General features: G+C 57.8%; 1 protein-coding gene across 15 annotated transcripts in view; it reads right to left on the bottom strand.

Annotated features, from left to right (window-relative positions):
* Positions 1-12889, bottom strand: part of LOC116944829 (adenylate kinase isoenzyme 1-like) — a 31812-nt gene that overhangs the window by 648 nt on the left and 18275 nt on the right. For 2 of the 15 annotated variants that reach the window (XM_032958592.2, XM_076068851.1), the window contains 7 exons: positions 10508-10584; positions 5049-5103; positions 2851-3201; positions 2351-2386; positions 2040-2203; positions 1616-1732; positions 425-616 (listed from right to left, as the gene is read on the bottom strand). In XM_032958592.2, coding sequence (XP_032814483.2) covers positions 425-616; positions 1616-1732; positions 2040-2203; positions 2351-2386; positions 2851-3201; positions 5049-5103; positions 10508-10584 — 992 coding nt within the window. Of the gene's footprint in view, positions 1-424; positions 617-1615; positions 1733-2039; positions 2204-2350; positions 2387-2850; positions 3202-5048; positions 5104-6018; positions 6102-8505; positions 8772-10507; positions 10585-11027; positions 11162-11727; positions 11814-12889 lie in introns of those variants that run through there. The other 13 variants (XM_076068855.1, XM_076068852.1, XM_032958597.2 and 10 more) reach the window with 13 other exon arrangements.

Below are 12889 nucleotides of genomic sequence, written 5' to 3' on the forward strand. Positions count from 1 at the left end.
CAGGGGGCGGGGGGACAAGGGTGGCAGGGGGGGGAGGGAGCAGCAGGAAAGCGAGGGGCAGCGGCAGTGACGTCATGATTGGATCTTACGATCCAATTTATCCGAATGAACGCGCGGATTGCTCAGGTAGTTAACCGTGCTGTTCGCACACGAGGTGGGGGGGGGGGTGGCCAGTACCACACCCTGCCTAGTGGCGATGGTCACGCATCGCACCAGGTTGTCACCGATACAACCAAACGCACGCACAGGGGAAACTCGGCGCACCCATCTGTACCCCCCACGTGTCCCTGGCCATCGCTGCAGCCATGGCGACAGCGGCGTGGAGGGGCACTGAGATCACCACCCAGCCTCTACCCCCACCGTCCGCTCGCCCCCCCACGGCGCTGGCGCCCCCTCGCGGCGCTGGCGGCCCCCCCCCCCCCACCTTGCGCACGATGCCGCGCTTCTCGTAGAGCGCGATCACGGGCTCCGTGGCCGAGTAGTAGGTGCCCAGGCGCTTGCGGATCGTCTCCTCGTTGTCGTCGACGCGGCCGCTCGTCTCGCCGCGCTTCAGCAGGCGCTTCACCATCGTCTCGCTGCCCGCGTCCACGTACAGCAGCAGCGCCGGCTGCGCGATCTGCGCGGGGGGGACGGGGGGCGTGTGTAGAGCAGCGTGTGCGTGTGCGTGCGCGTTACCACTCGGGCCGACTCGGCTTAAAATGAGTCGCTGGTACGGCGCAGTAAACATCGACACTGGGGAGACAAAGGCGGCTAGGCGTGGTGCTGGCGACTCCATCCCTTTTGCGCGCTGTGCCGTCCGTCAGGTGCTGCTCGCTAACAGCACTTGCCATAAAGGTATGTTATAGCTGTACGGGGGGGTGGGGGGTGTTTTGCTTTGCGTGTCCAGATCATTCATAGATCTGCAAGCTCCTCACCCTGTGATCCAGTCTGGTTAAACCCAGGATGGGTCATAAATTATTGCTGCCGTGTCTGTCTGCTTGCTGAGTCACCCTTGAAAAAGAGCTGTATAGCTCGATGGGTAAGCTACTCGGATAATAAACTTCTGAACTTCTGAGGCAGGGCCAGCCTGGATTTTTCAAGCAGGCATGGATGTTACTTTACAGAGCGCCACGTTTCACGAGCATAGAGAAGGGAGGGCATATCTGTGGCCGAGAACATTGCATCAGTGAGCTCCTCTGGCAAATGAGGCTGCATTCGCTGGGTCATGTTGCCTGTATGCTCAACCACCGGTTGCCCAAGTAGTTTCTGTTTGGCCGGATATAGAGGGCTAAACGGGCGCGACACGGGCTAGAGAAGATTTGGACTGATGCGGTACAGGAGGATGTGGAGCTTTGTGGACTTGCCGATGACCGGTACCAGAGGTGTCAAGGTGGGCCTCTGTGGAGGAGGCTCGTGAAGGACGCTACTGGGCAGTTGGAGGCAGTCGCCCTCCAACAACAGCGGAGTTCGGAGGAGCGACGCTCACAACAACGAGCAGAGCGCCGGATAGCTAAAATACAGTAATTTGGCACAGTAGGGAGCACAGGTGATGCATCTGCCAGTCAGCCAGCCCATAACACCTAGCGAGCCCTTCACGTGATGACCTCAAAGAGCACCTCGCCTGGCACGGGCGTACCTTCTTCTCGAACTCTTCACCCTGCTTGACCTCGCGCGGGTACCCGTCGATCAGGAAACCCTTGGACTTGTCGGCGTTAGCGATCATAGCGTCGCGCAGCATGTCCAGCACCGTGTCCTAGGTACGACAGTTGAGACACAGGTGAGACGCACAGCACATGTGGGTGGGAGGAGGAATTGCGGTTAAGGCGTGAGAATTCATGTAACATGGTGCGGGTGAGATGGTTAAAGTTCCCGAGTTTTGGTGAGCCAGACGCTTAGAAATTAACCGGTCCAGGTGAGAAAGTTGACATTTGAACATTCCGGAGAGACAGGGCCAGGTGGTTCACATGCAAGGCCGGGATTAGATGGTGCAGGTGACACGGTTCAGGTGACACGGTGAAGCGAGAGCCCGAGGGGAGAGACGGTTCAGGTGCAGTCGATACCAGCGGCACGAGCTCCCCGCGCTGCATGATGTCGCTCAGGTGCTTCCCGCGCTCCGACCCCGACGTGACCTCCGCGCGCAGCAGGTCGCCCGTGGACAGGTGCGTGTAGCCGTACTTAGCCACGATCTTCTCGCACTGCGTGCCCTTCCCCGAGCCCGGGCCACCTGACGGGTTGTGGGGTCACGGGGGGGGGGGGGGGTGGGAGGTCACGGGTTACCGATTTAAAGGTCGAACCTCCCCGTCGTCCGAACCCCGCTGCTGCGTTGCCCGTGAGGGTGTGCGAGTTGAACAAAGAGAAGCTGGGAACTCACCGACCACGAACACGATCTTGGTGTTTTTGAGTTTCTCTGCACGCGCAGACGGAGGCATGGACGGACGGAGAGAGAGGCGCACGCAGATATACACAGACAGCAGACAGGCACACAAACGGACATACGGACACGTACACATGGACACATGAACACAGATACAGATGCAGACGCACATACAGATACATAGACGTGGACACGTATAGACCCAAACATGGGCACGCGCAAGCGTGTGTCACGACATCGGTGCCAAACTCGAGAAGATGCCACCGACGCCTCCGCCCCACGCCATCGCTCCCTACCATCTGCCACATTCTGCACCCGCTTGAACTCCCGCGGAGGGGCGGTGCATCGCCCACAGAGCGGGCGATGCACCGCCCCTCCTCTCCCTTCGTCTCACGGCGCCGAAATCACAAACGGCCCGGGAAGAATCCACCTGGAGTCCACCTGGAGTCCACCCATCCACGATCAACCGCTCCTCCTCCTCGTGACCTCCTCCTCACCTGCCGCGTCCTCGTTCCCGACCAGCGGGAAGACGTGCACCGCCTCGATGGGGGACTCTTCCTGCCCGTCCCCCAGGGGCATCTCGGGCGAAGGCGGGTCGTCAAACGACAGATCTTCGCCATCGTCATCGTCGCCATCGTCCGGCTGGGGGCTGGGAGGGTCCGAGGCTCGGTCGGCCGCGACCTCGTCTTCCCGTGCCGCGGGGTCCCCCCCACGCCTCGCTCTGGCGGCGGCCTCCTCCTCCTTCTCGTGCGCCAGCTCGACGAGATCCTGGTAGATGCCGGGACGTGCGGGAGCATCTTCGTCGGGACCGTCGCGAGTGGACCCCCCCGCGGCCTGCTCGGTCGGGACTTGGGGGTACAAAGCGAGCGGGGAGGTGGGCCCCCCCTCGCTTCGCGCTCGCTAACTCGCTCGCTCGCTCGCTCCGGCCACGGCAAATGGAAAGGAGCAGAGCAACGAACCGAGGAGGAAGCCGCGGAGGATGAAGCAACAAAAAATTGGAAGGCGGCAGGAACACAAACTTGAAAGGAAACGTGGATCCGGTCACAGAGAAGAAGCCATGGAACGACGACGAGGTGGAGGAGGAGGAGGTGGTGGAGGATCAGAATCAGGACGAGGAGGATCAGGAGGCAAGAGGAGGAGGAGGATCAGGAAGATCCACGTGGAGCCGAGCAGAGGGTGGAGGTGACTCTGCTGAGATGGAGAGAAACCCCCACGACCCGCACGGCACGGGGAGGCAGGCACCCATCCAGCAGTGGATTGACAAAGCGCCGGGAGGGAGACGGCAGAACTCGTCCGTGAGCGAGCGTGTCTCCTTCCCGGAGGAGGAAGTGGAGGAGGAGGAGGAGGAGATACAGTGCGACGCGAGGAGTCGAGCACAGGTGACAGTGGAACTCATTACGTCCTGTCTCAGTGGATTGTGGGTAATCAGGGATGGATACGTTCGTTAGCTAAGTATGTATTCAGTATTAAGTGTTTTTTGTTAACTACAATTTTCTGTACTGCACTGGACATCCCCATCGGTGTTCATGGAGTTCCTTTACCTTTAACCCGGCCAGCTCAGCGGTCGAGCGAACGCCTTGCAATCAATCACAAGGTTGTGAGTCATGGGCTACGGATATATTTGTCCCTGGCATAGAAATGTGGAACTTCCCCCACCTGGCTCCCACTCCCCATTCCCCTGGCCCTCTCTGCGGCTCTTCACACCACTCAGCCCGACCTCCGCGAGCACCTCCTTGTTCCACGCAGACGTCTCCACAGCCCTCATCTCCTGGCTCCTCTCCTACCTCTCAACCCGCTCCGTCCACGTTTCCGTGCCGTCTCGCCCTCGTCGCCACCCGCACCCCCACATCCCTCGGGGCTCCATCCCCGGCCGACCGCTCTGCCCGACGCGGTCACCTCCAGGTGTAATGTCGAACATCGTCTCCACCATGGTCACACCCAGCTCCTGCATCGCCACTGACCCCCCCTCCCTCCTCCTCCCCGCCACGGACCCCACTCACGCCCGGCCTTGACGCGGTCTCACGGTGGACCGGCTCCAACCTCTCGTCCGTTAAACCCGCGGGCGCGCACCCCCGCCACACGGGCAGCGAGCGCGGGCACCTTGGGGTGGCCATTGACCCCGAGCTCCTCCATCCACAGCCGCCACTTGCTCACTACAGCTGAGCCCCTCACCGACGCCCCTCACCTCCCTCACCTCCCTCACCTCCCCACGCCCCTCACCTCCCTCATCTCCCCACGCCCCTCACCTTACCACGCCCCTCACCACCCTCACCTTACCACGCCCCTAACCTCCCTCACCTCCCTCACCTCCCCACACCTCTCACCTCCCGACGCCCCTCACCTCCCCACGCCCCTCACCTCCCCACGTCCTTCACCTCCCCACGCCCCTCACCTCCCCACGCCCCTCACCTCCCCACGTCCCTCACCTCCCCACGTCCCTCACCTCCCCACGTCCCTCACCTCCCTCACCTCCCCACGTCCCTCACCTCCCCACGTCCCTCACCTCCCTCACGTCCCCACGTCCCTCACCTCCCCACACCCCTCACCTCCCCACGCTCCTCACCTCCAAACTCCAGACGATTCCACTGCCACGCTTCTCTGCCGTACCCATGAATGAGACCACGATGCGTGAGTGGGTGAGGTGAGTGGTGAGTGTTGAATGGAAGAGCGGACGTTTAACCCCTCAAGGCCTCACCTGCCATGGCTCGTTCTCTGTCGTCCCTCCCTGCTGCTGCTGTGATGTCTGATCGCTGTGGGTACACAAAGACAAAGATCACCCAATAAGCCTCCACAGACTGTTGGGGCAGGTGCTGTGAGCGAGCAGCACCTATGAAAGCCGGCATGGCACGCGAGGGAGTGGGTGGCCAGCACCACGCCCGGCCGCCTTTGTCTCCCTAGTTTATGTGGGCACACACGTGCACACACACACAGACACGTACACACACACACGTGCACACACGCGCACACACGCAGACACACACGTGCATGCACACGCACACACGTGCACACGCAAGTGCACATTTACACACACACGTGCACACATACACGCACACACACACACGTGCACACGCACAGGCGCGCACACGTATACACACGCGCACATAGACATGCGCACAAAGAAAAAGATCCCCCATATAGCCTTGACAGACTGTTGGGGCAAGTGCTGCTATCGAGCACCTATCAAGGCCGGCTCGGTACACGAGGGGGTGGGTGTCCAGTACCACGCCCGGCCACCTTTGTCTCAGTGTTGTTGTTTACCTACACCGCACCAGGTACTCACTTAAGGCTGAGTCTACTTAGGGGGTCAGGTAATCACCACCGATGTTATCCATGCCCGGGAATCGAACTCTCTCTCTCTGCGGTGTCGGAAGCGTGGTGGTTGTTGCACTGCGCTACAAATCCGTCCACGCTCACCCACCGACACCAGCCTACCCACACCGACCGGAATGGTGAAGTATGGACAAATAACCGCCGTGATCCAGACGGGCGTGGGAAGGCCCTCATCCAGCAGTGGATTGACACCAGGGCTGTGCGTGTGGATATATAGTCAGCGCCTCTACGGGGCGCGCGTGCTAAGAATGAATTACTGAATGAATGCAGGTCATTACTTATGAATGAGAAACCGTCTCAGTGACCAGTCAAGGGCCGCAAGCCGGAGGCCACACCTGAGCGGTCGCATGCAACCCGAATCGCTCACGCGTGGGACGTCTCCACAGCCGGTTGTTGTGAGATACTTGCAGCAGCAAGTCTGTGAATACGACAGGAGGGGGTGAGGTCGTTGTCATTGCTATCCACTCTGACGTTGTGTGGGTTTTCTCCAGACGCTCGTGTTTACTGCCCTCCAACCCTTTGCCCCCCCCCAAACCTCCCTCTCCGCAACCACGCATTGCTCCCCAGTCTCCGAAGCACGGGGCTGTTACATCATACCCCGCGACCACCACATCCCCCCCCCCAGCCTCCATCGCCATGGCAACGGAGCACATTAATGCAACCATGGCAACGGAGCGAGATGAGAGCGAGCGGATGCTTTCGTGGTCCATCTCTCCTTCCTCCTCCCCCCGTCCACCTCATCCCAGCCAACACCCCATACCCCCTCGTCACTGGGGAGGTACCCCCTGGGTGAGCGAGTGAAGCGCTGTGACCAGGTGGGATCCACACGCCACTCTGCGCACTTAGAATATTGCGCTTCACTTGCAGCCGGAAGTGAGTGTCAGTGCTGCATGCTGCAACTGTTCAGGCTTCTGAGCGGCATTTTCGCATCCATAAAAAAATCATCGTGATCAGCAAGACATGTTCAATCCACTGCTGGATGAAGGCCTCCCCAAGCCGCCTCCCACCTATCACGAATCTGCGATGTAATAATAAAAATAACTGATTTTCATCACTCCATCTCTACGCTGGACGTATTCTCAGACGCATCCCATTATATACAATACTGATATTCATAATGTTGTTTATTTAGGAAAATCCTCCCTGAGTCTCAATACATTTTTCAGAGGCTCCTGCTACATTTGGATGTTTGGCCAATCCCATTCATGAAGTGTTTGCTTGTGGGAGGAGTGTCCGGAGAAAACCCACCACGCATAAGAGGAGATAACTACGCCCAACGCCCTCACACAGTCGGGTTTACAATCCCACTTGCTGTACTCCCAGAAGCTGTACAACTACCTGGCAGGCCAGCTGGTTTGGGAGTTTCACAAACCTCTATGTGATCCATCAACCCTCGCCTCCTCCAGATCACAGGCGTGCACCATCACTATCACGCCCGCCCCTGCGGCATGCAGGGAAACTCGATGCCATCCGCAAAAAGGCAGCCACGTACTCCTCCCTCTGCTGCAACAGCTTCTGCTGCTGCCCATAGCATCCAACCGCCTCTCTCCCTCTGTCTCCCTATGTCTCCCTGTGTCTCTATCTCCCTTTGTCTCTCTGTCTTCCTGTGTCTCTGTCTCCATGTTTCCCTGTGTCTCCTTTTGTCTCTGTCTCCGTGTGTCTCTCTGTATCTCTGTCTCCCTATGTCTCTGTCTCCCTATGTCTCCCTGTGTCTCTATCTCCCTTTGTCTCTCTGTCTTTCTGTGTCTCTGTCTCCATGTTTCCCTGTGTCTCCTTGTGTCTCTGTCTCCGTGTGTCTCTCTGTATCTCTGTCTCCGTGTGTCTCTCTGTATCTCTGTCTCCCTATGTCTCTGTCTCCCTATGTCTCTCTGTGTCTCTATCTCCCTTTGTCTCTCTGTCTCCCTGTGTCTCTGTCTCCATGTTTCCCTGTGTCTCCTTGTGTCTCTGTCTCCGTGTGTCTCCTTGTGTCTCTGTGTCTATCTCCCTGTATCTCCCCCTCCAACCACACCGCTCCCCCGCCCCCTGCTCAAATACCCCCCCAACCCCCCCTCCCCCCCCGCGGGGGGTCACGTTACGATCCCCTCCCATGACCCCGCCCAAGACCCCGACTATAAATAATACAACCGCCCACTGGACGTTCCCATGCCGGGGCCGCCCTCTCTCGTCCTGTTTCCCGGTCCGTCTCCCTACCCCTGGACGCGTCTCTCTCGTCTCATTGTTTACCCGCATTCGTCTCACCCGTTTGTCTCTGTGTCCCTGTGTCTCCTTGTCTCTCGGTCTCCCCATCTGTCCGCGTGTCTGTCTCGTCCGCACGTCTCTTGTCCCTCTATTCATTGCTGTGTTTTTGGTTGTCCCTGGCTCTCCCCCACCCCCATGTCTCCCTGTCTGTCCCCCCCCCCCCCATGTCTCCCTGTCTCTCTCCCTCTGGTTGTCTCCGTGTGTCTCCTTGCCCCTCGTCCTTGGCCCGCGCCGCCCTTCCCACACTCACGCCGCAGCGTCGCTGGCCTACCTCGACTCCCTCCCTCCCTTTCACATCAGCAGCATCGGCATCACCATCACCATCAGCAGCATCATTATCAATGGTGTGTTTATAAACCCGAGGAGAGCCACCTTAACAGGCATTCGCACACTCGCTGCGTGCATGCGGGCCGACAACCTCTGCTGCACCTCCCTGCTGCACTCTCCCAATTCCCACGCAACACCGCATGCATCATCTCCCTCGACAGGACCGCCCTGCACGTTTCCGACGTTACACATCTGCCCCTCCCTCCCTCCCCGCACCTCCCCGCACCACCCTGCATTGCCGACACACACACACACACCCTTGAATATCTATACGACTCCCTGCACCAGCCTGCACCCTCCTTGCATCCCCCTGCACACCCCGTGCCCCGTGCAGGACGCCGCCGTGTCGCAGGGTGCCTGTCGCAGGGTGCCAGTCGCAGGGTACCTGCTGCTGCTGCTGCTGCCGGGAGCTACGGAGCGAGGAGCGGGGAACCGAGATGATCCCTGGCGCCGCCCTTTATGCTGTGTGTGTCTCTCCTCCCTCTCTCACCCACCCACCCTCTCTCTCTCTATTCCTCCCACTCTTCACCCGCTCTCTCCCACTCTATATATACGTCCAACTCTATCTCCTCCCTGTCTCCCGCTCTCTCTACCCTTGCTCTCTCGTTCGATCTCAATCCCCTCTCTCAGTCATCTCTCGTCCCTTCGTCTCCTACTTCTCTCCGCGCGTGCTCTCTCTCTCTCTTATCTACAATGCAGCCTCGTCTCTCTTCTCCACACCGCACCATTCTCTTCGCTCTCTTTCCTCTCTCGACGTCTCTCTTACTCCTCTCCCTCTCCCGCCTCTCGCCTCTATTTTTAAACCCGCCAGCTCTGCAAATGCGTTCCACGCGAACACCGAGGGGGGTATAAGAGCCGCGTGGGATCTCCATGGGGGTCCTTGTGGTCCCCCTTAGCAACTCCGCGAGGCTGTTGAGAGTGGGTGTCCACTTGGGCCAAGGGTCGCCAACCAAAATTACAAGAAGAGGTACAGAAACCCCCTCGACAGTTCAAGAGCAGTCGCAATGCGAGACGGTGAATGCGAGACGGTGGTCGTCAGTAAAGTCACGAAGCTCCTTCACGAGCTCCGTGCGGCTCCCCAGCCGCAGGTTGCCGACCCCTGACCTAAGCCATCATCACAATCGTCGTTGCATCATCACCAAACCATAATCACAACCGTCGTTGCATCATCAACAAACCATCAGCCTTCCCCTGGGGTCGATGCAACGGTTATCGATTAAGCAAGGAAGTCAACAGCAGTCTTTCCTACAGAGAGGCTGCGTCCTGGTCAGGATAACGTGGAATTTCCGCTAGTGCCTCACCACGACCAACACTCTCTCGGGCAGGGTGATGCTTTCATTTGACCCGCGCCTGACCAATGTCTCCACCTGACCAATGACTGACCAGTGCATTTCTAAGACAAGACAGTGACCAGTGTCCCTGTCTGACCAGGCGATTACACATTTGGAGGTCATCTGCCCCCGCCCCCCGGCCTGGTCTAGAGGTAGCTCCAAGGCAGGAAGGGGGGTGGGGGATGTCCTGGAACCCGACACCACGGCCCGCTACACCGCCTTGGACCCCTTCCCAGACCCCACCTTCTGTCTCTGACCCCTCCACTCACCCCCTCCACGCACCCCCTGCACGCACCCCCTGCACGCCTCTATAAGGCGCAGGGCCGAATATATCGAAAGCCAAGAGCCAAATCTGTCCGGGCGACTCCAGCGTCACGGGCGGCCCAAATTAACGCGCAGCAGTGGACACGCGCACGCACACGTGGGGGAGCGGTGGTGCAGTGGTTGGTGCACTGGGCTACGCACCCGGCGTTCGATTCAAAGCTAACGACCAATATTAACAGTGGCGAATATTTGAACCGGTCCTGGGCCTCCCTTAGGTCGACTTAGCCTCAAATGAGTACCTGGTGCGGTGTAAAAAAAAAACATCAGCATTGGGGAAACAAAGGCGGCCGGCTGGGGGGTTAACTCCGCACACCACCCCCTCGTGTGCCGCCTGGCCTTCATGGTAATGCTCGCTAACAGCGCCATGACACACGTGGGTCTGTGCCGTGAATTGTAACGGCAGAGGCCGTTACAATTCACGTAACGACCTCAACGTGCACCTAGCCTGGCACGAGCACCGCGGTGACGTTGCCGCCACTTCATGGCGAACAGCGGCTATGGCTGTAGTGCACCGCAGTGTAGTATATATACGGAATGTTAGTCCGTATAGAGCCTATACAGTCTATATATATAGAGACTGTCTCTGACACTTGGTCACCCTCACCTCTGAGTCTGGGTTCTGGGCCTCTCTCTCCGCGTCTCCCGCCTCCCCAATCAAACTCAGGTCCAGATCCCCGAACCCTGAAGGGAAATGGGCAAGGCCACGAGAGGGGAGGGGGGGGCATGGACAGGGTGAAGGAAATCATTCCAGCCGGAGCTGTTTGGGACTTAGCCCCAGAAAATAATTCGTAGGGAATTGATCACAGGTCAGAGCACACACAACATTAAACGCGTCGTAATTTCAATCTCTTAATAAATAATTATTTCGTAATGATTGACGGACTGAATCATTAAGCCACAAAATGTTTTACGTTCAACGGCAAACATTCAGGCGCCAGATGGCGTCTCTGACTGGTCCATCGTCTCTCGCACGTGGAGTCAAACATGTTTTTTGCCACATTCCCTATTTATAACGACTATTTTTACGTATTTGTGAACTGACTTTACATGATAAACAACTAATAATTACATATGGCACCACTGACAACACATTTTAATAAATCAATAATATACAGTACACTTACTTTTCACACCGACGGTTGTACAGAATATATGTGGAACGGGTTACTCTGTTTTGGTTCTGTACCACGCTGCAATCCACCAAAAAGGCTTCGATTTATGCATCGATTGTCACACACCACGCTGTTTATAGTCGGTTTAACTGCAAGCGAGAAATTGTCGGTTTAACCGCTCCGGCCAATCGCGAGCGAGTATTTATTGCGGGTTTAACCGCTCCGGCCAATCGCGAGCGAGTATTTATTGCGGGTTTAACCGCTCCGGCCAATCGCGAGCGAGTATTTATTGCCGGTTTAACCGCTCCGGCCAATCGCGAGCGAGTATTTATTGCCGGTTTAACCGCTCCGGCCAATCGCGAGCGAGTATTTATTGCCGGTTTAACCGCTCCGGCCAATCGCGAGCGAGTATTTATGAGGGAGGCGAGACGGGTCAGAGAGCGGTGGTGCCGTGGTTGGCGCGCTGCGTCACGGACAACCCCGGCGATCCGAGTTCGATTTACACTCACGGCCAACATCAGTGGCAGCGAGTTGGTGATATCGAAACCGTTCCTGGGCGTCACCCCCGCCATCCCCACCTTCCAACAACCCGCAATGACCAGCGTGGATTAACAATGACGCCTTACAGTATTGCGCATTCCGTTATCATTTAAATTATTTAGACCATCGAGACGGCGCGGGGTGGGGAGGGGGGTTCCGTGGTTGTTATTACATCGCAAGATCGGGAGAGGTGGCAGCCAAGGCTTGGGGGATGTCTTCGTCCGGCAGTGGATTGACCACGGCTGACCCGTGTTGACAGCGAGCGCTTACCCACGCCGTAATCGTCGTTAGTGGATGGATTAGTCGGCGGGATTGGTGGGGGAGGGGGCTTAGCGCGCGCACACAGAGCTAAAGGTCCCCCGTATAGCCTCTGTTAAACACACTCACACACACACTTGTCTCCCACACGACCCCCTCCCCCCGTACAGACTGTTGGGGCAAGGGCCTGTGAGCGAGTAAGCGGCACCTAGGAAGGCCGGCACGGGCACCTGAGGGGGTGGCTGGCCAGCATCACGCCCGACCGCCTTTGTCTCCCCATTACACACTGTACAAGGTACACTGTTAAAGTCCCACACATTGACCCGCACACACAAACTTACAAAGACACTCTCACCCTCAGACACACTCACACCTTCTCAAACACACACACAGACACTCACACTCAGACACCCTCACACTCACACCTTCTCAGACACCCTCACACTCTCACTCTCAGACACACTCACACCTTCTCAAACACCATCATACTCACACCTTCTCAGACACACTCACAATCTCACTCTCAGACACCATCACACTCACACCTTCTCAGACACACTCACACTCAGACACACTCACACACTCACACCTTCTCAGACACACAGACACTCACTCTCAGACACCCTCACACTCTCACCTTCTCAGACACCCTCACACTCTCACTCTCAGACACACTCACACCCTCACACTCACACCTTCTCAGACACACTCACACCTTCTCAGACACACTCACACAGACACACACTCTCAGACACCCTCACACTCACCTTCTCAGACACCCTCACACACTCTCACTCTCAGACACCATCACACTCACACCTTCTCAGACGCACTCTCACTCATACCTCAGACACACTCACACAGACACTCACACTCTCAGACACCCCCACACTCACACCTTCTCGGACACCATCACACTCACACCTTCTCAGACACCATCACACTCACACTCTCAGACACCATCACACTCACACCCTCACACTCACACCTTCTCAGACACACTCACACCCTCACACTCACACCCTCACACTCACACCTTCTCAGACACACTCACACCCTCACACTCACACCTTCTC

Source organism: Petromyzon marinus, chromosome 22 (assembly GCF_048934315.1).
Source record: "Petromyzon marinus isolate PM22_M1 ecotype Great Lakes invasive population chromosome 22, UKy_Petmar_22M1.pri1.0, whole genome shotgun sequence".
Classification (NCBI taxonomy): domain Eukaryota; kingdom Metazoa; phylum Chordata; class Hyperoartia; order Petromyzontiformes; family Petromyzontidae; genus Petromyzon; species Petromyzon marinus.